This window comes from Mobula hypostoma, chromosome 19 (assembly GCF_963921235.1).
Source record: "Mobula hypostoma chromosome 19, sMobHyp1.1, whole genome shotgun sequence".
Lineage (NCBI taxonomy): Eukaryota > Metazoa > Chordata > Chondrichthyes > Myliobatiformes > Myliobatidae > Mobula > Mobula hypostoma.
This window is the reverse complement of record NC_086115.1, coordinates 21,602,449-21,626,272: the sequence shown is the minus strand read 5'-3', so window position 1 is coordinate 21,626,272 and position 23,824 is coordinate 21,602,449. Positions and strand designations below refer to the sequence as shown.

Here is a 23,824-nt window from a genome sequence, read left to right as displayed (position 1 = left end):
GGAATTAAAATGTGTGGCCACTGGGAGATCCTGCTTTCTCTGGCGGACAGAGCATAGATGTTCAGCAAAGCGGTCTGCCAGTCTGCGTCGGGTTTCGCCAATATATAAAAGGCCACATCGGGAGCACCGGACGCAGTATATCACCCCAGTCGACTCACAGGTGAAGTGTTGCCTCACCTGGAAGGACTGTTTGGGGCCCTGAATGGTGGTAAGGGAGGAAGTGTAAGGGCATGTGTAGCACTTGTTCCGCTTACATGGATAAGTGCCAGGAGGGAGATCAGTGGGGAGGGATGGGGGGGACGAATGGACAAGGGAATTGCGAGACTCGACGCAGACTGGGAGAACGTTTTGCTGAACACCTACGCTCTGTCTGCCAGAGAAAGCAGGATCTCCCAGTGGCCACACATTTTAATTCCACATTCCATTCCCATTCTGACATGTCTATCCACGGCCTCCTCTACTGTAAAGATGAAGCCACACTCAGGTTGGAGGAACAACACCTTATATTCCGTCTGGGTAGCCTCCAACCTGATGGCATGAACATCGACTTCTCTAACTTCCGCTAAGGCCCCACCTCCCCCTCGTACCCCATCTGTTACTTATTTTTATGCACACATTCTTTCTCTCACTCTCCTTTTTTCCCTCTGTCCCTCTGAATATACCTCTTGCCCATCCTCTGGGTCACCCCCCCTCCTTGTCTTTCTTCCCGGACCTCCTGTCCCATGATCCTCTCCTATCCCCTTTTGCCAATCACCTGTCCAGCTCTCGGCTCCATCCCTCCCCCTCCTGTCTTCTCCTATCATTTTGCATCTCCCCCTCCCCCTCCAGCTTTCAAATCCCTTACTCACTCTTCCTTCAGTTAGTCCTGACGAAGGGTCTCGGCCTGAAACGTCGACTGCGCCTCTTCCTATAGATGCTGCCTGGCCTGCTGCGTTCACCAGCAACTTTGATGTGTGTTGCTTGAATTTCCAGCATCTGCAGAATTCCTGTTGTTTCTATTTATACATTTCATTTTTCAGTGTTTCGTATTTTTCAGGTTGTTCTTTTTTTAAGACGGACTTTTATTCAGAAACACTTATTTGAAGAAAGGGAGTGAATAAATGTGGTCAGCTATCACAACTTTTTTCCTTTCAGCTGTTTCATTGAATTATTTTGCACCTTTCCCACCACGCACACAGACATACATGCACATACCTACAAACCATATTAACTTACACAGCCTCCCCAGTGAGAACTTAAAAATTCTGTCTAATCATTGTTTTCTACCATGAATAGATACAAATAATTTAATGTTTGGGATTGATTTAATCTGTCATTCATCAATTATGGTCAAGCTGATATTGAGTTAAATAGCAACAGAGTAAGGCAAGAACTCAAACAGAACATGCAGAAAATACCCATGGTTTGAGCCAGCATCTGTGGAAAAGTAACAAAAATATTAATTCAGGTTGATGGCCTTTTATCATACCGTTCATCATCGATTCTGATGGAAGTTTATCGCAGTAAAAAGTTAGTTCTGTTTCTGTGTGATATTACCTCAGCTGCTGAATATTTCTAGTATTTTTGATATTTTTTCAGGTTTCCAGTGTCTGCAATATTTCAGTTTTTGATGGTATGATACAAACTATGTGGAAATAGAGAGCCTTTTTTTCTTTCAATCTTTGCATACTTTCGGCAAGATTCATGTGATCATAATTTAGTTGCTTCTGAGAAGGTTGAGCAGCTGCAGAATTGACCTAATGCATTCTTCTGATAAAGAAACAGTTTCTGTGGATTGAATGTGTTTTTAAACATTGAGTGAACAAGTAGATGTTATAATCAGCAATAAAAGGAAGGTAAATTAGGAATTGTAGTGCAAAGAGGAATTATATGTTTATTGAATCTTTTATTCAATAAGTTGTAGTCCATCTGTAGCTCCAGATCATATGTTCCAAATTTGTCTTCTCTAAATCCTTTGTCAACATACAGTATATTGATTATCTTCCTTTTCCAGCTCACTCACTTCTTTCTTCACCTCTTGGTTCATTACATCTGTCAGTGACTGATCCTGCTTTATTAGCAGTTTGTGAAAGGTGCTTAACAGTCAATAAAGAATTTAGAGACCCATAACTTGTCTTTTGTGAGGGAGTTACTCAGAAATCCTGCAACATTGCTGCAATCATACTATACCTTTGTAGCACTAAGGCTATGTTCCTTCTGACCATGAGACTTAATGATGTTAAGAACCAGTTAGGCAGGGAATGATCCTTGTTCCTCTTGGCCACCTCTTTGCCTCAAAAGATGTCAGGCATAGCAAAGAGTCTAAAGCTGAATGATCCACGATATCCCACACTAACCAACATAATCATAAATGTGCTGAATTTTAAGGGTATTTTCTGGAAGTGCTGATGCATGATAATGGAAATTCAAGTCTGTCAACTGCCTTACGTTGGTTCTGTTGATTAAGGCAAAACAAGACGGTGCAGTCTGCATATATACATCTGATCAGGGGCATGAACTTTGGGATTTTTGCCACTAAATTATATATGCAAAAATATCCCAACATTCCTGTCAGTTTACAGAGTAAAATGTCAACTTATCAATGATACATATTCTCACATATTTAGTGCAACTAGTCAACTGAAATATGACATAGATATAAGCAATGACATTTTATCAGATCATCTAACAGGATTGTTTTAGTGCCAAGTATTGTCATGCTCAAGGTGAAATATTGAACATTAATGATCTGTGTTCTTCTCTAAGATTATAGCTATTTCAACACTGTTATTTAACTTCTTTATTTTGTAGGTGGTACTGTGAGGGAAAGGAACTCAAGAACTCACCTGACGTTCAGATTGCCTATAATGGTAATCAGTGCTCACTGATAATTTCTGAGGCCTTTGAGGAGGATACAGGACGTTATACCTGTTTGGCTTCAAATATCTATGGATCGGACACAACGTCTGCAGAACTTTACATAGAAGGTAAAAACTTGTTGGTTAAGAACTTCCTGCAATGTCTCAATACAAGTTCAAGTTCAAGCTCAAGTTTAATTGTTATTCAACCTTACAATGAATACAGCCATATGAAACAGCATTATTCTGGGGCCAAGATGCCAAACATGATACCAATAGTCACATATAGCACAAGGCATATATAGCGCATACAAGATAGCAAGCACATATAGGATATCAGTTAAATACGATCGCACAAAAAAAATTCCAAGATGCTGAGTCCATGAATGTTGTAGCAGTCTGCCATTGAACACAATACAGCTTGTCTTCTGCCAAGTGAACATTGGGGAGTGGCACCAACTTCAGCTTGGACACTGTGCCATTCCGCCTCTGGTGGAGCACACCAACTCTGACACCTCTCTTCTGGGAGACTGTAAACAGGTGACACCACGCCTTGAAGCCTAGTCCTTGTTACAACCAAGGCCACACATCTCCCCTGCTCTCCGCCTCTGCAATCCATTAATAAATCAGTGAATCAGACTTGCAGCATTCCACATTAATAATGTCCAACAGGGTCTTGTGATCACAAGAAAAACAACTAAGATGATCACTCGCTGTTAGACTGCACTCTGCCTTCCCACCAACTCCTCCAGTGCCTCTCTGATGCAAGCAGTAGCATGATCCATACCAAGTCCAGCTCTTTCAGTTTCACCACCAATGAGCAACTCACTGTTGGGGTTGACCTGCAGTACTTTAAGTTAAGTCCAACAGGATCTTGCAATTGTAAAAACTACATTTATAAAAGACAATAACACCTCTGGTTGACCCTGTAGAAGCCGCTGTGATCAAACATGCTGCCATCTTACCAGAAACATTTGTACTGTAACATTAAACAAGCTGATTTTATGTTATTATGTGATTATGCAAATGAATATATAGTACAGCCGATCCAGGTTCAATTCCCATTGCTGCCTGTGAGGAGTTTGGATGTTCTCCCTGTGACCATGTGGGTTTCTTCCAGGTGCTCCGGTTTCCTCCCACAGTCCAAAGACATACCAATTGGTAGGTTAAGGTCATTGTAAATTGTCCCATGATTAGGCTAGAATTTAATTGGGGGATTGCTGGGAAGTGTGGCTGGAAGGGCTTAATCCACACTGCATCCCAATAGAATAAATAAATTATTTTCAGATTTTCTTCCACTGTAGCAAATGGAATAAGAATTAAAAGCAATAACAGTATGTTCAGCTCCTTGTATCTGCCTTTCTTAAATCCCTTAATATTCAAAAATTTGTCCGTCCCTGTTTTAAATATACTAAACATCTGAACATCCACAGCCATATTGAGTAGAGAAATTCAAAGATTCACTATCCTCTGGGAATGAAGAATTTTCTACTAATCTCAATTCTTATTGACTAACTTCCTTTCTTTGAAACTGGGACTCACAGCCAGAAACTACATTTCTGCATCTACCCTGACAAGCCATGTAAGGACTTTGAATGTTTTAATGAGATCACCTCTCATAGTTTTAAACTCAAGACAGCAAAGGCTCAGTCAGATTAAATGAAGAAAGTGCTACCCTGCTGCCATTCCACCCCCCGCATACTACCCTCCCACTCCTTCCAAGTAATCATTCTGGTGGAACTTTGTGCACTCTAATGATTACAAGTATTTTCTTACCCTAGGTAGGAAGACCTGCATGCATGTAATATTACCAGAACTAGAACCCTACATCATTGTAGTTCTTTATTCTGGTATTCAGATACTTGTGGTCAAGGCTAATATACACATTTTGTCTACACCCTACGTATTAACTTTCAGTGAGTGAGGTATGAGGGAGCTTATTTTTTATTCTTTCTACTTCTCTTCTAATATTTATATCTGTGCACTTGTAATGCGACTGTGACACTGTAATTTCCTTTGGGATTAATAACGTATCTAACTATCTATCCACGATAACCATATATTAAAAGCTTCAGAACTGTTACCTTTCAAAGGATGTGGATTACCTGGCTAATACCTAGCATATTATTGTCAGTTCATAATCTTTGTACTCTGTGATGAAGAGGATAAAACAAGGGAATTTCTATTTCTCCCTCTTCTTCTTGATCCCTGGATACAAACTGTCTATGGCATCTCTTACAAATCTACCAGTTTCCACAGTTATCTAGACTATACTTCTTCCCACCTTGTCTCTTGTAAAAATGCTATTCCATTGTCTCAGTTTTTCATCTCCGCCACATCAGTTCCCAGGATGTGGTTTTCCTTTCCAGGATATCAAAGATGTCCTCCTTCATCAAAGAGCAGGGACTTCCTTCCTCCACAATTGGTGCTTCCCTCTCCTCCATTTCTTGGACCTCCATGCTCACTCCTGCCACCTTAACAGGAATGGAGTTCCTCTTGTCCTTACCTACTACTCCATGAACCTTCACATCCAGCACATCATCCTTTGCAACTTTCACTATCTCCAAAGGGATCCTACCACTAAACATATCTTAACTCTCCCCCCCCCTTTCTGCAGGGATTGCCCTCTCCACGATTCCCTTGTTCATTCATTCCTCCTCACTGATTTCCTTTCTGTCACATCCCTGCAAGTGGTCAAAATGCTACACCTTCCTATTCACCTTCTTCCTCACCTTCATCCCTGTGCACCCTCCTCTACATTGGTGAATCTGCTGAAAGCAGAACTTCCTGGTGGCCAAACTTTTTAATTCCCATTCCAACATGTTGGTCCATGGCCATGATAAGACCACCTTCAGGGTGGAGGAGCAGCACCTTATATTCTGTCCGGGTAATCTACAACTTGATGACCTGAATATTGATTTCTTCCTCTGCTAAATAAAATCGCTCTTCTTCCTCCTTCTTCTTTTCTCCACTCTGGCATCTTACCTCTTCTCACTTGCCTATCACCTTCTCCTATATCCTTTCCTCTTCTCCTTTCTCCTGTGGTCCTCTCTCCTCTCCTCTCCTATCAGATTCCTTCCTCTCCAGTCCTTTACCTTTACTACTTACCTGGCTTCAGCTATCTCCTTCTACTGTTTATTAATTTCCATGGATGCTGCCTGACCTGCTAAGTTCCTCCAGCATTTTGTGTGTGTGTTAGTTTATAGATAAGTCCTTTGCATATTTGAATGAAATTTGCCGTATTTTATCATCATCATGAACACTTGACTTCAATGAGTGCTTGTAGACTGATGCTCACATATTGCATTACACAGCCATCAACTTTTCTGCAAAAGTTGCAGTTAGAAATCATGACACAAGAAGAAAAGGATAATAATACATAATTCGGTGCATACTGACTTTAATGCATTCTGAATTTTCTATGATGCCTACCTCTATTTATAATAACTTATTTTTTTCCGGCCCTATGTGAAAATTATGATGACTAAACTGTCACCTCAACAGATCAAGGTAGTCTAGCGTGTATTTCTGAAACATTCTCGTGTTGTAGTACTAGGCTGTTAGTGACTTGTAAACATCTTTTAACTATTTTTCAGAAGTTCCAAGCAAAAAATAGGTAATAACTTACAAACTACCAGTTCATCCTCTAATCACACGTGTTACATAAGCATGGAGCATTTACTGAGTCATTACTCATGGTTCACACTACGCAATTTTTTTACAGTGACAAACTGGACCTGCCAAGGTGAAAATGTGCATTCAAAAGCCTGCACAAAAATAGAGAGCCCTTCACATGCAGGAGGCACATTGATTCACCACGTGATCATTCGGCTGTGTGAGCACTAGCCTTATTTGCACAATTGATCCAATATGGTTCAATATACCCTTCATGGAAACTGTGTTCTCATTTTTAGTGCTATGAAATTTGCAAGCCCATCAATCATAATTCTCTTGAGTACATAACCAGCAATGTTGAAATTCTCTCTTAAACTTTGAGCCTAAAGGTTAGCAATGGAAGCACTAATGAGAAAAACTAAGGCTCTGTGTATGGCCGGTGTACCAGAGGCTTTAGTATAGATAATTCGCATTGTTTACCTGATTAAAGAATGCCTGAACAATTACTGCCCAGTGCTTTGAGCAGCTGGTGATGGATCAAATAAAATCCCACCTTCTAGCTAAATTGGACCCTTTCCAGTTCGCCTACTGCTCAAACTGGCTCACTGAAGATGCCATAGCCCTCCAGTCCATCCTGTCTCACCAAGAAAATTATGCCTCATGCGCCAGGATTTTGTTCATTGACTTCAGCTCAGCATTTAACACAATCAGAGGCTGGTGGGTAACCTCGTTGGGACTCAACACCCCTCTCTGTAAAGGGATTTTGGACTTCTTGACAGAAACACCCCAGTCAGTCCAAGTTGGCAGCAGCATCTCAAGCTCCCTCACACTGAGCAATAATAACCCCCAACAGGGTTGTGTGCTCAGCCCACTGTTGACTCACGACTGCATTATCAGGTCCAACTCAAACCGTATCATCAAGTTCATTGATGGTACAATAGTAGTTGGCCTCAACAGCAACAGTGAATTGGCACGTAGAAAGCAATTACCTGAATCTCAACATAGACAAGACAAAAGAGATGATTGTGACTTCAGGAAGGCATAGGTCAACCACTTTCCATTGCACGTTAGAGACTCTACCATGGAGAGAGTGTAGAGCACAAAATTCCTTGGTGTGCACATAATTGATGATCTATCCTGAACCCACACCTCCTCATTAGTCAAGAAGGCACAGCAGCAACTACACTTTCTGGGGAGATTGATGCGTGCAAGGTTCCTTGCCCTCATTTTAACAACTTCCTACAGAAGCACCATCGGGAGTATCCTGTCTGGCTGCATCATTGTGTGGTACAGAAGCTGCAAGGTATCAGACCACAAGGCCCTACAGAGGACAGTGAAAACTGTCGAGAGGATCACCAGGGTCTCCCTTTCCCCTATTTGTGACATTTGCCGAGAGCATTGTATACGAAGGGCTGAAAGCATTGTTGAGGATCCCGACCACTCACAATCTCTTCGACCCACTACCGTCAGGAAGGAGGTACAGGAGCATCAGGACTGGAGTACTAGACTAGGTAACAGATTCATCCCTCAGGATGTGAGGCTAATGAATACCCAGCCACCACTTGTCACTAGGACAGCAAGCTCTTTGCTGTTTACTATTTACTATACTGTTTACTATTTACTTGTGCTTCGCATTACATGTATTTTTGAATTATATTTTATAAACTTATTTATGGTAATACTGTGGATTTGTTTAGTTGAGACCTTTCAGGGTGTTATAAGAATCAACCCTTGTAATAATAATCAGAGGCACAGGGAGATCTGTATTTACTGACAAGTACCTTTGTTGTCTCAACGGAAGAACACGTGAACTTCAACAACTGATATCTGTGTGCACACCAACTAAGATGTGCACACAGATGTGCACAAAGATGTCCGGGGTGGGGACCAATATCCTTGCGGGCAGGCTTGCTATAGCTGTTGGGAGCGGTCTAAACTGATATGGCAAGGGGATGGAAACCAGTATGATGAAGCTGAGGATGAGCCTTCAGATTTACAAATACATGAAGTAATATGTAATATGAATGCAAGGAAGCACAAGCCAATGATTGGGTACAAATGCAGACAGAGCAAAGAGTTAAGTTATAACACAGAGGCAAAATTCATAAGGGTGAAGAATGCAGGACTGAAGGTGTTGTATTTAAATATATTTAGCATTCAGAATAAGGTGGACAAACTCGTGGGACATTTAGAGATTGGTCGGTATGATGTGGGCATCACTGGAGTCGTGGCTGAAAGAAGGTCGTAGTTGGGAGTTTAACATCAAAGGATAAATTTTGTAATAAAAGGACAGGCAGGAAAGCATAGGCAGTAGTGTGGCTCTATTGGTAAGAGATGGAATTACATCTTTAGAAAGAGGTGACACAGGGTCAGAGAATGTTGAATCATTGTGGGTGGAGTTAACAAACTGCAAGGGTGAAAAAACGTTATAGGAATCATATATAGTCCTCCAGGTCATAGCCAAGATGTGGGGTTGAGATTGCAAAGGGAGCTGGTAAGGGCATGTAATAAATGTAATGTCACAATTGTAATGGGGGACTTCAATATGCAAAGGAATTGGGAAAATCAGGTTGGTGTCAGATTGCAAGAGAGGGAATTTGTTGAATGCTTATGAGATGGCTTTTTAGAGCAGCTTGAGTTTGAACCTACTAGAGAAAAGGCTATCTTAGGTTAGGGTTATGTAATAACCCAGATTTTATTGATCAACTAACATAAAGAAAGGAGGCAGTGATCATAATATGATTGAATTCATTCTGCATTTTGAGAGGGAGAAGCATAAGTCACACGTTTCAGTATCACAGTGGAATAAAGGCAATTACAAAGGCATGAGAGAGGAGCTTGCCCAGGTGGATTGGAGGAGGATACTGGTGGGGGGATGATAGCAGAACAAAGGTGGCTGAAGTTTCTGGGAATAGTTCACAAGGCACAGGATAGATGTATGCCATAGAAGAAGTTGTTCTCAAATGGCAGGGCTAGGCAACCATGGCTAACAAGGGAAGTTAAGGACTGCGTAAAAACCGAGGAAAGTGCATATAAGATAGCAAAAGTAAGTGGGATGTTGGATGATTGGGAAGCTTTTAAAATCCAACAAAGGGCAACTAAAAGGCTATAAGAAAGGAAAAGGTGAAATATGAGGGCACACTTGTCGATAATATAAAGCAGGACACTAAGAGTTTTCTCAGTTATATAGAGGATAAAAGGGAGATGAGAGTTGATATTGGACCACTGGAAAATAATGCTGGTGAGGTAGTAATGGGGGACAAAGAATTGGCAGATGAACTTAATAAGTACTTTGCTTCAGACTATATTGTGGAAGATACTAGCTGTATGCCAGAGGTCCATGAGTGTCAGGGAGCAGGAGTGACTGTCTTTACTATTACAAAGAAAAAAGTGCTAGACAAACTCAAAGATCTTAATGGGATAAGTCACCTGGACCAGATGGACTATGCCCTAGAGTCCTGAAAGAGGTTGCTGAAGAGATAACAGATGCATTAGTCATGATCTTTCAAGAATCACTTGATCCTGGCACCGGAGAACTGGAAAATTGCAAATGTCACTCCATTCTTTAAGAAGGGTAGAGACAAAATAGAGGAAATTATAGGCTGGTTAGTGTAACCTCATGGTTGGGAAAGTGTTGGGAATCTATCATTAAGAATGAGGTTTCAGGTACGTGAGGACTAATGACAAAGTAAGTCAAAGTCAACATGTAAAGGGAAATCTTGCCTGACAGATTTGTTAGAATTCTTTGAGGAAGTAACAAGCAGAGTGGACAAAGGAGAGGCAGTGGATGTCACTTACTTGGGTTTTCGGAAGGCATTTGTTAAGGTGCCTCACATGAGACTGCTTAACAAGATAAAATCCTGTGGTGTTACTGGAAATATACTGGCATGGATAGAGAAATGGCTGACAGGCAGGAGGCAGCAAGTGGGAATAAAGGGAGCTTTATCTGGTTGGCTGCCATTGATGGCTTTGTGGCAAAGTTTGCGGATGATACAAAGATAGGTGGAGGGGTAGGTAGTGCTGAGGATGCAATGCTATTGCAGCAGGACTTAGACAAATTGGAAGAATGGGCAAAAAGTGGCAGATGGAATGTAGTGTTGGGAAATGTATGATAATGCATTTTGGTAAAAGGAACAATAGTGCAGACTGTTATCTAAGTGAGAAAATTCAAATATCAGGGGTGCAAAGGGACTTATGAGTCCTCATGCAATACTCCCAGAAGATTAATTCACAGGTTGAGTCTGTGGTAAAGAAGACAAGTCCAATGTTGGCATTTATTTCAAGGCGAATAGAATATAAAAACAGGGAGATAATACTGAAGCTTTTTAAGACACTAGTCAGACTGCACTTGGAGTATTGTCAACAGTTTTTGGGCTCCTTATCTCAGAAAGGATGTATTGTCATTGAAGAGAGTCCAGAGGAGGTTCATGAGGATGATTCTGGGAATGAAGGAGTTAACATATGCAGAGCAGCTTTAGGCCTGTAACTACTGGAATTTAGAAGAATGTGTGCGGATTTCGTTGAAACCTACCAAATGCTGAAAGGACGAGATGAGATGGATGTGGAGAGGGTGCTTACCTTGGAAACTAAATTCCAGTGTGTTGGTATTTCAGTACAATAAAGGAGATTACAATGGCATGAGAAGGGAACTGGCTAAGGTTGACTGGAAAGGGACACTAGCAGGAAGGACAGCAGAGCAGCAATGGGTGGAGTTTCTGCAAAAAATGAGGGAAGTGCAAACAGATATATACCAAATAAGAAGAAATTTTTGAATGGAAGAAGGACACCACCGTGGCTGACAAGCGAAGTCAGAGCAAAAGAGAGGGCATACAAGGAAGCCAAAGCTAGTGGGAAGTTAGAGGATTGGGAAGCTTTTGAAAATTTGCAGAAGGAAACTAAGAAGGTCATTAGGAAGGAAAAGATGAATTATGAAAGGAAGCTGGTGACTAATATCAAAGAAGATACTAAAAGCTTTTTTAAGTATATAAAGGATAAAAGAGAGTTGAGGGTAGATATAGGACCAATAGAAAACGACGCTAGAGATATTGTAATGAGAGACGCAGAGATGGCAGAGGAAATGAATGCGTATTTTGCATCAGTTTTCACAGTGGAAGACGTCTGCAGTATACCGGACATTCAAGAGTGTCAGGGAAGTGAAGTATATGCAGTGAAAATTACGTCTCAGGAGGTGCTCAGGAAGCTTAATGGTCTGAGGGTGGATAAATCTCCTGAATTTGATGGAATGCACTCTCGGGTTCTGAAGGAAGTAGCTGGACAGATTGCGGAGGCATTAACAATGATCTTTCAAGAATTGATAGATTCTGGCATTGTACTGGATGACTGGAAAATTGCAAATGTTACTCCGCTATTTAAGAAGGGTAGGAGGCAGCAGAAAGGAAACTATAGACCTGTTAGCCTGACATCAATGGTTGAGAAGTTGTTGGAATTCATTATTAAGGATGAGATTACGGAATACCCGGAGGCATATGACAAAATAGGCCAAAGCCAGCATGGTTTCCTGAAAGGAAAATCCTGCTTGACTAACCTACTGCAATTTTTTGAGGAGATTACAACCAGGGTAGACAAAGCAGATGCAATAGATGTGCAGTATTTGGATTTTCAGAAGGCCTTTGACAAGGTGCCACACATGAGGTTGCCCAGCAAGATAAGAGCCCGTGGAATTACAGCGAAGTTACTAGCATGGGTGGAGCATTGGCTGATCAGCAGAAAACAGAGTGGGAATAAAGAGATCCTATTCTGGCTGGCTGCCGGTTACCAGTGGATTTCCACAGGGGTTGGTGTTGGGACCGCTGCTTTTTACGATGTATGTCAATGATTTGGACTATGGGATTGAAGCACCTTCAATAACTCCAAAAGACTGAGGTTTGGTAAAATACTGAAAGGCTTTTATTTGCTGTACAGTACGACCTCCACGGTGAGTGTCTGCCCCCTTTATACAGGATTCTGTGGGAGGAGCCACAGGGGCAGTCAGCAGAGGGACGTGTCCATACAGTTAACCCAGTTACAACATATATATATGGTTTACCACATTCACCCCTCCTTTTTTAAAAAAAAGAGTCCCGCTGGGTGAAGTGACTGACAATATTTACAAGAAGTATATTTACAGGTCAAGTCTAGCAGGCGGTCAGGTCCATCGCTGTGATCTACATAGCACCAGTGGTGATTGCATCGGCGACGGCGGTTGTGCTGACTCCGGCCTGACCTGAGGTGTCAGCACATTAGGCATTGTTAATCCCTCCTGCGTGTGCGTCGCTCCTGATATGGGAGTGTCGTGTGGTGTCTGTGTAGGGTTTGGAGTGTGCGGTGTCTCGTGGGTGCATACATCAGTGGGTACGGGGTCAATAGTCACCACGGAGTGTTCAGGGTAGGGGCCCGGTACTCCTGCGGGTGTCAGGTTGCGGATGGAGACCGTGTCCTCCCGCCCATCAGGTAAAACCACATAGGCGTACTGAGGGTTCGCATGAAGTAAGTGAACCCTCTCGACCATCGGGGAGTATTTATTGCTCCTCGCATGTTTCCGGAGCAGTGCTGGCCCCGGGGACGTCAGCCAAGTTGGTAGGGTGGTTCCAGTGGTCGACTTTCTGGGAAAAGAAAAGAGCTGCTCCTGAGGGGTGGCATTGGTGGCTGTGCATAACAGGGAGTGGATGGAGTGGAGTGCCTCGGGAAGGACCTCCTGCCAGCGGGAGACTGGCAGTCCCTTTGACCTGAGGGCTAAGAGTGTGCCTTTCCACACCGTGCCATTCTCCTTCTCCACCTATCCATTCCCCTGGAGATTATAGCTTGTGGTCCTACTAGTTGCAATTCCCCTAGCCAGTAGATATTGGCGCAGCTCGTCACTCATAAACGAGGACCCTCTGTCACTGTGGATATAGCATGGGTATCCGAACAGAGTGAAGAGCTTGCGCAGGGCTTTTATAACTGACGTGGTAGTGGTGTCAGGGCAGGGGATGGCAAAGGGGAACCACGAGTACTCGTCGATAACGTTAAAAAAGTACACATTGCGGTCGGTGGAGGGATGGGGGCCCTTAAAGTCAACACTCAGTCGCTCAAAAGGGCGGGTGGTCTTGATGAGTTGTGCCTTTTCGGGTCGGTAGAAGTGTGGTTTACACTCTGCGCAGACTTGGCAGTCCCTGGTCATCATCCTGATCTCCTCAAGGGAGTGAGGCAGGTTCCGGGCTTTCACGAAGTGGAAAAGCCGGGTGACCCCCGGGTGGCAAAGATCTACATGTAGGGCGTATAGCCGGTTGATCTGCGTGCTGGCGCATGTTCCCCGGGATAGGGCATCGGAGGGCTCGTTGAGCTTCCCAGGCTGTACATGATGTCGTAGTTGTAGGTGGAGAGTTCGATTCTCCACCTCAGAATTTTATCATTTTTGATCTTGTCCCACTGTTGGTTATTAAACATGAATGCGACTGAGCGCTGGTCAGTTAGCAGGGTGAACCTTTTGCCGGCAAGATAGTGCCTCCAGTGCCTAATAGCTTCCACTATGGCCTGAACTTCTTTCTCTACTGCGGAGTGCCGAATTTCAGGGCCTTGAAGGGTACGGGAGAAGAACGCAACTGGTCTTCCCGCCTGGTTGAGGGTAGCAGCCAGCGCGAAGTTGGAGGCGTCACTCTCTACTTGGAAGGGAATGGCCTCATCCACCGCATGCATTGCTGCTTTGGCTATGTCCCCTTTTATGCGGCTGAAGGCCGCGAGGGCCTTGGCAGAGAGGGGGAATGTGGTGGACTTGACCAGGGGCGGGTCTTGACTGCATAGTTAGAGACCCATTGGGCGTAATATGAAAAGAAGCCCAGGCACCTTTTTAGGGCTCTGAGGGTGTTGGGAAGAGGGAGTTCCAACAGGGAGCGCATATTGTCGGGGTCAGGGCCAATGACTCCATTCTCCACGACACACCCAAGGGTAGCAAGTCAGGTGGTCCCAAATACACACTTGTCCTTGCTATAGGTGAGATTGAATTTTTGGAGGTTGTTGTCGTGATCCTGCTGGTCGTGACAGCAGATGGTGATGTTATCCAGATATGGGAACGTGGCCTTCAGTTGGCACTGGTCCACCATCTGGTCCATTGCCCTCTGAAAGACAGATACACCATTCGTGACACTGAAGGGGACGCGCAGGAATTGATAAAGCCTGCCGTCCACCTTGAAGGCGGTGTAAGGGCGGCCCTCCCAGTGGATGGGGAGCTGATGGTAAGCGGATTTTAGGTCTATGGTCGAGTACACCTTGTACTGTGCTATCTGATTGACCATATCCGCGATGCGGGGTAGAGGGTACGCATCGAGCTGCATGAACCTATTAATGGTCTGGCTATAGTCCACGACCATCCTATTCTTCTCCCCGTTCCGAACAACGACCACCTGCACCCTCCAAGGACTTGTGCTTGCCTCAAAGACCCTCTCCCTGAGCAGCCGCTGCACCTCCGACTTAATAAAAGCTCTGTCCCCCGCGCTGTACCTCCTGCTTTTAGTTGCCACAGGTTTACAGTCGGGGGTCAGGTTGGCGAACAGCGGTGGGGGAGGGATGTTGAGGTTTGGAGAGGCCGCAAGTGGTGTCGGTAGTGCGGCTGTTGGCATGGTGTTGGGTGGGATGTGCGGGTCGGTGTGTGTGTGTGGTCAGTAACGGGGTATGTGACATATTCCTACAAAACTGAGGATTTCTGACAGTGATTGGTGGGAGGGGCCCATCGTACTTCATTGTCACACTTTTCAGGTTGCTCCGGAAGTCGAGCCCCAATAGCACAGGGGCACGCAGTTGAAGCATGACCAGTAACGTAAAGTCTCGATATTCTGTGCCCTGCACCACTAGTGTCACTACACAACCCCCCTGGATGTCTGTTGTATGCGACCCGGAAGCCATGGTGACCGCCTGGCTTATTGGCCGTATCGTGAGTCCACAATGCTGCACTGTATCCGGGCAGATAAAACTCTCAGTGCTGCCTGTGTCAAACAGGCAGCTTGTCCTGCGCCCCTCCACCAGGATGTCCATCATTGACCTTGCGAGCTGGTGTGGAGCGCTTTGGTCGAGGGTCACAGAAGCCAGGGTTGGGTCGCTGTCTTGGTCCGGCACGGTGGGGTGCCCCATGAGCACCCGCTGGGCGTAGGCGGTAGGTGGCGCCGACCAAGATGGCCGCCCCCATGTCTTGCACATGGTGGCGGCGTGCAGGGAAGATGGCGGCCCCCATGTCTCGCAAGTGGTAGCGGCGTGCAGGGAAGATGGCGGCAGGCAAGATGGCGACCTCCACGTCTTACATGCAGCGCTGCTCGATCCCGCTCACGGTTTGGACTTACAGACCTTGGCAAAGTGGCCCTTCTTTCCGCAGCTGGAGCAGGTAGCTTGTGGGGCCGGGCAGCGTTTCCGGGGGTGCTTCTCCAGACTCGCGACTGGCGGCAGCCGAGGTCGATTCGCTGGCGGGTTGCGGGGACTGCGGCGCCGACGAGGCCATCGGAGGATTGCGTGCCTGGAGAGCCTCAGAGTTGTGCAGAGTGGCCTCCAGCGTATTGGCCAGCTTGATCACCGAACTTAAGGTAAGATCGGCTTTTTCCAGCAGCGGCTGGTGCACATACACTGACCTGGTCCCCGTGACGAAGGCGTCTCTCGCTAGGAGCTCTGCATGCTGTGCCGCCATCAGCTCCTGGCAATTGCAGGCCCGCATGAGTGTCCGTAGAGCCTGGACGAACTCAGCACTCGATTCCCTGGGGCATTGTTGTGGAGTTGCTAAGCGGTGCCGAGCATAGACGCTGTTGATCGGCCGCAGGTATTATCCTATGAAGGCACTCATCGCGCTGTCGTAGTTCGGCTGGTCTCTGATCAGCAAATAGACCCGTGGACTGACCCTGGAGAGTAGAACTCTGCGCTTCGCTACGGGGTCGGTTGCTTTAATCTCCTCTAGGTACGCTTTGAAGCAGGCCAGCCAGAGTTCGAAAGTGTTCCCAGCTTCAGGTGTTTGTGGATCGAGGTCTAATTTGTCGGGTCTCAGTGCATGTTCCATGCTTTAAAATGTACAGCGAATAAAATTGAAGCACCTTCAATACTCCAAAAGACTGAGGTTTGGTAAAATACTGAAAGGCTTTTATTCGCTGTACAATACGACCTCCACGGTGAGTGTCTGCCCCCAGACTGAGGGGGAGGGGCAAGGCGAAACACCTTTATACAGGACTCTGTGGGAGGAGCCACAGGGGCAATCAGCAGAGGGGTGTGTCCAGACAGTTAACCCAGTTACAACATATATATATGGTTTACCACAGGGATTAATAGATTTGTGGCTAAATTTGCTGATGATACAAAGATAGGGAGGGGAGCGGGTAGTGTTGAGGAAACAGGGAGGCTGCAGAGAGACTTAGATAGTTTAGGGGAATGGGGAAAGAAGTGGCAAATGAAATACAATATTGGAAAGTGTATGGTCATGCACTTTGGTGGAAGAAACAAATGGGCAGACTATTATTTAGATGGGGAGAGAATTCAAAATGCAGAGATGCAAGGGGACTTGGGAGTCCTTGGGCAGGATACCCTAAAGGTTAACCTCCAGGTTGAGTCGGTGGTGAAGAAGATGAATGCATTCATTTCTGGAGGTATAGAATATAAGAGCAAGGATTTAATGTTGGGGTTCTATAAGGCACTCGTGAGACCACACTCGGAGTATTGTGTGCAGTTTTGGGCTCCTTACTTCAGAAAGGATATACTGACATTGGAGAGGGTTCAGAGAACATTCACAAGAATGATTCCAGGAATGAAAGGGTTACCGTATGAGGAACTTCTGGCAGCTCTTGGGCTGTATTCCCTGGAGTTCAGAAGAATGAGGGTTGATCTCATAGAAACATTCCAAATATTAAAAGGCTGAACAGATTAGATATAGCAAAGTTGTTTCCCATGGTCAGGGAGTCTAGGACAAGAGGGTACGACTTCAGGATTGAAGGACATCCATTTAGAACAGAAATGAGGAAAATTATTTTAGTCAGAGGGTGGTAAATCTGTGGAATTTGTTGCCATGAGTGGCTGTGGAGGCCAAGTCGTTGGGTGCACTTAAGGCAGAGATAGATAGGTTCTTGATTAGCCAGGGCATTAAAGGGTATGGGGAGAAGGCAGAGGAGTGGGGATGACTGAAAGAATTGGATCAGCCCATGATTGAATGACGGAGCGGACTCAATGGGCCGAACGGCCTACTTCTGTTCCTGTATCTTATGGTCTTATGGTTATGGTGAGGGTATCCAGAATTAGAGGGTACAGCCTCAAAATTGAGGATTGACCTTTCAGAACAGAAGTAAGGAGGAATTTTTTTTTAATCAAAGAATGGTGAATATGTGGAATGCTCTGCCACAGACTGCAGTGGAGGCCAAGTCCAAGGATATATTTAATGCAGATGTTGATAGATTCCTGATTGGTCAGGATTTATCAAGGGATGGTGAAAAGCCACGTATATAGGGTTGAATGGAATATGGGATCAGCCATTATGGAATGGCAGGGCAGAATCGATGGGCTGAATGGCCTGATTTTGCTCCTAATGCTTATGGTCTTATGGTCTAAGATTTCCTGACCTTCCATAAACAAAGAACAGAAAAGAGATTACCATTTAAAAAGGAGTTTCTGCTGCTGGCCACATGTTCCTCTTCGCCCCATTTCGAATCTCCACATGTTCATAGGGCACCTCACATCCGCAATAGTTGTTCTCCTAAAGTTATCACTGCCAGCATGTTTAAAGTGTCTGCTTTGATACCCATTTCTTACCAGTTCAAATATTCAATTCCGGTGTCATTGGCTGTAGGTCATGTGTCTGACCTTTAACATCTTTTCATTGGCTCTACATCCATTTATTTCACTCTTCCCAGCAATTGAAAATTGGTAATTTATGGCTTTTTGTTATCAATCAGCCACCGGCTTGAATCATGCAGATCAACATTCACAAGCCTGCATGTTATATCCAACCAAAGAACATCTCATAAATAACTTCTTATTTGGAAATGAGCCCTAGTTCAGCAGGTTTCCTGAGGCATCCGGTCTACTTTAAAACATTGAATCAGCCAAGCAACTGACTCACAAAATGGAGAACCCAGTCTTCTTCATAAAATGGCAGCCTCCATCGCCTTCCTTATGGCAAGAACAAAGGCAATTGGTCCATCTGCTTCCACTGTCCTTGATTCATTCAAGTTCACTGATTTGTAGACTGTAGTTCTTTCTGGCCAACAGGGGCCAGTACATTTTGGCCCAATTAAATGGCTGACTAATTATGTAAGGTTTCATGGAAGTAGTTAAAAAAGTATAAAAAATACAAATTACTATTTAACTGAGTAAAAAATTATATATTTAAATGAAATACAAAACAAATTAGAGCACTACTAATATTACTACAATACTATAAAGCTGTGTATTAGTCTGTAATATTTACCAATGAAGGAATTCATCAAGTGTATGCTGACATGGTACTTGATTACTTTACTTTATTGTCGCCAAACAATTGAGCGTACAATCATCACAGCGATATTTGATTCTGTGCTTCGCGCTCCCTGGATTACAAATCGATAGTAAATATTAAAAATTTAAGTTATAAATCAACAATCCATTCTTAGACCCTTAACATCAAGGTTTAACACTTTTCCCAATAACCAACAATTTCTTTATCAGTTCCTGACATTTTTGAACAACATAATTATGTAATTCATTGCTTTCTTTGAACCTAGTAGTGCTGTGTGTTTGTAGCAAAGGGAACTATCTGACATGACACAATAAAAAAGGCCTATTTCATCGGCATTGTAGATATCATCTGCACAAAATTTTTGAAGCAATGTTTCTGCACTTACAACATCAACAGTACCTATCTTGCTATGGGCTTTCTTGAATTAATGTGGTACCTACATTACCATCAAGACAACTAACCACATGCTGCTTTAAAATCATTGTGACCTAGCTTCCTAGCTGGCTCCTCTGACTTGTTTTTTAACATTGGTCTACTGACATGCTTCCAGTTATAATGGAATACTATGGACTGAGGCCCTCTTCAAGATTTGTATCCTTATCTTCAGGCTTTCATTTTTGGGAGGTACCCTGTTGTCCATCGCATAATGCCCATTCTTCTTGCCGTTCATCTTGCTGATGTATCAAGCATGCAGTTGTAGATTTCAACACTTCAGTTATCTCTGCCAGCTGACGATGAGTGGTGTTAGGCAGATTGCTTTTAATTTGGTTCAGGTGGGTAATTTTTTTGGCTAGTGTCAGATCTTTTTGTGGAAAGGATCTCAAAAAATTTTAAAAGTCAAAATAATCATTGCTTTTTGAATCGGTATCCATCAGTCCAAATGGATAACATAACATAAGCATACACAACTATCACAATTGTTCACTCTGAGCTTGGAGTAGTGTGCAGCGATCACCCAAGTGCATGTAACTCATCGTCTTCTGCTCCAGTTAAGCAGCAGTGTGTCCCAAATAAACAAAGTGAATCCTGGCTATTTTCTCATTTATTATTGTTCTTTAAGAGTTATCCCAAATAAGCAGCTGCCCAGATTAACCAATCGTACAATAAATTGCAGTCTACTGTATTTTGTTTTATGTGCCATGTGTGAAATATGCTTTGTGGGTGCACCGTGGTCTGGAGGAGCATTGTTTGGTTTGGTTGTATACTGTATACGTACAGCTAGATGAGATTAAGTTTGAGCTTGAGCTATTGTTTGTATCATGTTTTGAAAAAGGGTTGTTGTGTCATTCATATTTCTGTAGTTCTATTGCTTCATAGTAACACAACAGGCTCAGAATGTACATTCCCCTTTACTTAGAAGAATCTAGTCATAAACGCTTTGAAATTTGTGATGATACCCTTGTTTAAGTTTAGAAGTTGTGGCATTCCAATTAGGGACAATAAATTGTCACCGAATGAGTAAGAAACTGAAAACTGTCAACTGTGACTGTGTTTTCATTATACTTACTGGTTCATTTCTTCCTTTGCAGAGTAGACAAGGAATGGATTAATAATTCATCCGTTCATTGTTCATCCCAGGGCAGTGGAAATGCTTAGATGGACATTAAGATACTGTCGACCTAGCTTTTGTTGGAGCTCACTATTTGTTTTCCAAATGTCAGTTTTATGTGGGTGCCGTGGATTAAGTTAAAGTCTTGTACTAAAATATACATCGGGCCCTTTCCAGATGCAACTCTGGACATTCTACTTCTTTAATTTAATTGTGTTGCTCAGAAGGAAAGCAGATATTAGATCTGTTCTGTTCAGCATTTCCAGGAGAATACACAGCTGTGCAAGCAGCTGCCAGCATGATTATTACAGTTTTCATAAAGCCTTGCTGAAAAGCAGCAATTGTCCTTCGATGTCTCAGGTCTCCTGTGTGCTACTGCAAATCCATGTCTACTTCCCTTCTCAGCACTTTTCTACAGGTAGCCAACAGTTATCTCTCATCACCAACATGCTGTCTGAAGATGTGTCATAGAGACGGGTGTTTTAATAGACTCCTTAAAATCAGCCCTGTAGGTCACTATTGATCATACATTGAGCTCTTGTAATTTCTAATCCCACTTTACTTCATGGTGCCCAAGAGGTCTGAATAAATTTCTATAAGTGATGGAGTTCCTCTTGTCCTTACCTAACAACCGCATCAGCCTCCATATCGAACACATCATCTTCCGCAGCTTCCGCCATCTCTTCCACCAAATTGGGGGAATGCTTCCTCGAGCACCTCTGCTCCATCTGCCAAAAATGGAACTTCCCAGTGGGCAAACATTTTAATTCTTATTCCCATTCCCATTCCAACATATCAGTCCACAGCCTCCTCTTGTGCCAAAATAAGGCCACCCTCAGAGTGGAGGAAGAACACCTTATAGTCTTCAACCCGAAATTATGAATATCGATTTGTCCTTCCGATATAAAAAGATTCCCCCCCCCCTTCTTCTGTTCTCCTCTCTGGCCTCTTACCTCTTTTCACCTGCCTATTATTACCCCCTGGGTCCTCTCCTCCTTCCCATTCTCCTGTGGTCCACCTTCCTCTCCTATCAGCTTCCTTCTTCTCAAGCCCTTTATCTTTCCCACCCACCTGGCTTCACCTATCACCTTCTAGCTAGCCTCCTTTCCCTCCCCCCACCTTTTCATTCTGGCGTCTTCTCCCTTCCTCAGTCCTAAAAAAAGGGTCTTGGCCGACACGTTGACTGCTTATTCCTTTCCATTGATGCTACCTGACTTGCTGAGTTCTTCCAATATTTTGTGTGTGTTGCTTTCTATACCTTTGTTTCTCTTGAATGACTGTTGCAGTTCTCATTGATCAACTACTTTGACTTATTTAATTAATTGCTTAATATTTTGTTTTCATAATGAATGGTTCTGCTACGGGAAGTTTTTTATTAAACCCAGTCAATAATCTTTCTTTATGTATTACACAGGTGTCACTTCATCTGAATCTGAACATGATTCTGCAAAGGAAGAAATGAACCAGTAAGTATAATGAAAACACAGTCACAGTTGACAGTTTTCAGTTTGTTACTCGTTTTGTTGATCATCAAATAACTAGATGCATTTACACAGCAGCACCATATCATACAAGGCGGATCAAGGGGTTGTTACCAAACAGTAGTTGGCATTGAAGCACGTAAAGGAGTATTAGGGCAGGTTGTCAAAAGCTTGTTGAATGGGATTGGCACAATTTGGGATGGGCAGTAAATTATTTCAGCATCTGCAGAATTCCTCGTGTTTGTGAATTATTTCAAGTGATACTTAGAATGACTGAACATTCATAGAAAATAGGAGTGAGATTAGCTTCAGAATAGTGGAAGTAGTAAAAACAAGGATGAATGTTTCAGCAACAAAGGAGTGAAGCCACAGTGGAGACTGGTTTCAAAAATGACATAAAATGTATTCAGGAGTGTATATCAATTTCATAAGTGACAATAAATTGGCCAAAAAATTGGTGTGCCTTAGAAGGAAAGCAGCCAATGGGATTTATTCACTATTTAGGGAACAGAGTTTCTGGCAGGGACTGAAGTCAGTGGCTTTGGTCTTCCCTGTATTTAATTGGAGCAAACATTTGTTTATCTGGTATTGCACGTTGAATAGATTGTCCGATAATTTAGAAACAATGGAAAGGTTGAGGTCAATCCAAATTTTGTTAACATATTTAAGTAAGCAGATGCTATGTTGTTAGGTAATGTTACTGAGGGACAGCATGTAGATGACAAACAGGTGCCGAGCTAATGCCTCTTATTATGCTTGTAACCTAATATGTTGTCTTGGAAATTATTGGTAATCCGGAAGACACATCAAGAAGCTCACCCAGTGTACACCATTTGTTCACCAAACAGAAACAGTAAGCACATGTGTGTCATTTTATGAATTTGTTTTCTTTTGTTGAACATTCTGTGCTGTGGGATTATTTTTTGTGGTATGACAACACAGGAACTATCATGTAAATATTATATATTCCAGAGTATCAGATAATGCTGTAATTATTTCTCCAAAAAGAATATTTTGATATTCATAACATGAATTCTATATTTTTTGATTGCTTGGTTGATGCTTGATCATTTCTGATACTGGGAACCCATCTTCCCTATACACATAAACACAAGAGATTCTGCAGATGCTGGAAATCCACACATAAACTGCTGGATGAACTCTATAGGTCAGACTGCATCCATGGAGAGGAACTAACATTTGACATTTTGGGCCAAGACTGGAGAGGAAGCGGGGGAAGAAGCCTGCGTAAAGGTAGAGGGGGAGGGAGATGAGTACAAGAAGAAGGAGTGAAACCAGGCGAGGGCAAAGGTAGGTGGGAAGGGGAATGAAGTGAGAAGCTGGGGGGTATCATGAAAGACAACATATCATTATTATTTACTTAATACTCCGGTTCATTAAGTGTAATGATTTAAAGAGTTAGTGTTTTTTACTCCTCATTTTTGAACCTCACATTGTTTAAAACAAAACTAAAATGAAAACAATATCAGCTTTTGTAGTTAACATTTTTTTTAAATTTTTAGGATTCAGGATCCAAACCCCATTGGTGTTGTCGATCACTCCTCTCCTCACAATTCTCCAAATCTTCATTCAGAGTGTCACCAGTTAAATTCCCCAGGTGTCCAGTCTCCAGTACAACCTATACAAAAGGTATTATCAGGTCTGTCTTGTTTTCAGCATTTACTTGGAGTCATGGAGAATTAAGTATGTAAGTTGAGTTTTTGGCCGTCACATCTTTTTCACCCAGGGTTGTCCTCCCAATATCAATGTTCTTGCCTTATCTCTATGTTGTCTGATGTTCTTAAAAATCCACCTAGTATTCATTTAAAAATATTGCAAATTTATATAAATTATTCATTTCTCTGAAAAATAAGATTATTTACTTACTCACTGCCCATTATGCTGCAGGCAATTA

General features: G+C 43.2%; 1 protein-coding gene across 9 annotated transcripts in view; it reads left to right on the top strand.

The window, feature by feature from the left end:
• mypn (myopalladin) overlaps positions 1-23,824 on the top strand; it is a 288,573-nt gene that overhangs the window by 131,673 nt on the left and 133,076 nt on the right. For 7 of the 9 annotated variants that reach the window (XM_063071525.1, XM_063071522.1, XM_063071521.1 and 4 more), the window contains 3 exons: positions 2,791-2,966; positions 21,843-21,894; positions 23,433-23,559. In XM_063071525.1, coding sequence (XP_062927595.1) covers positions 21,887-21,894; positions 23,433-23,559 — 135 coding nt within the window. In that variant the 5' untranslated portion in view covers positions 2,791-2,966; positions 21,843-21,886. Of the gene's footprint in view, positions 1-2,790; positions 2,967-15,924; positions 15,998-21,842; positions 21,895-23,432; positions 23,618-23,824 lie in introns of those variants that run through there. The other 2 variants (XM_063071527.1, XM_063071528.1) reach the window with 2 other exon arrangements.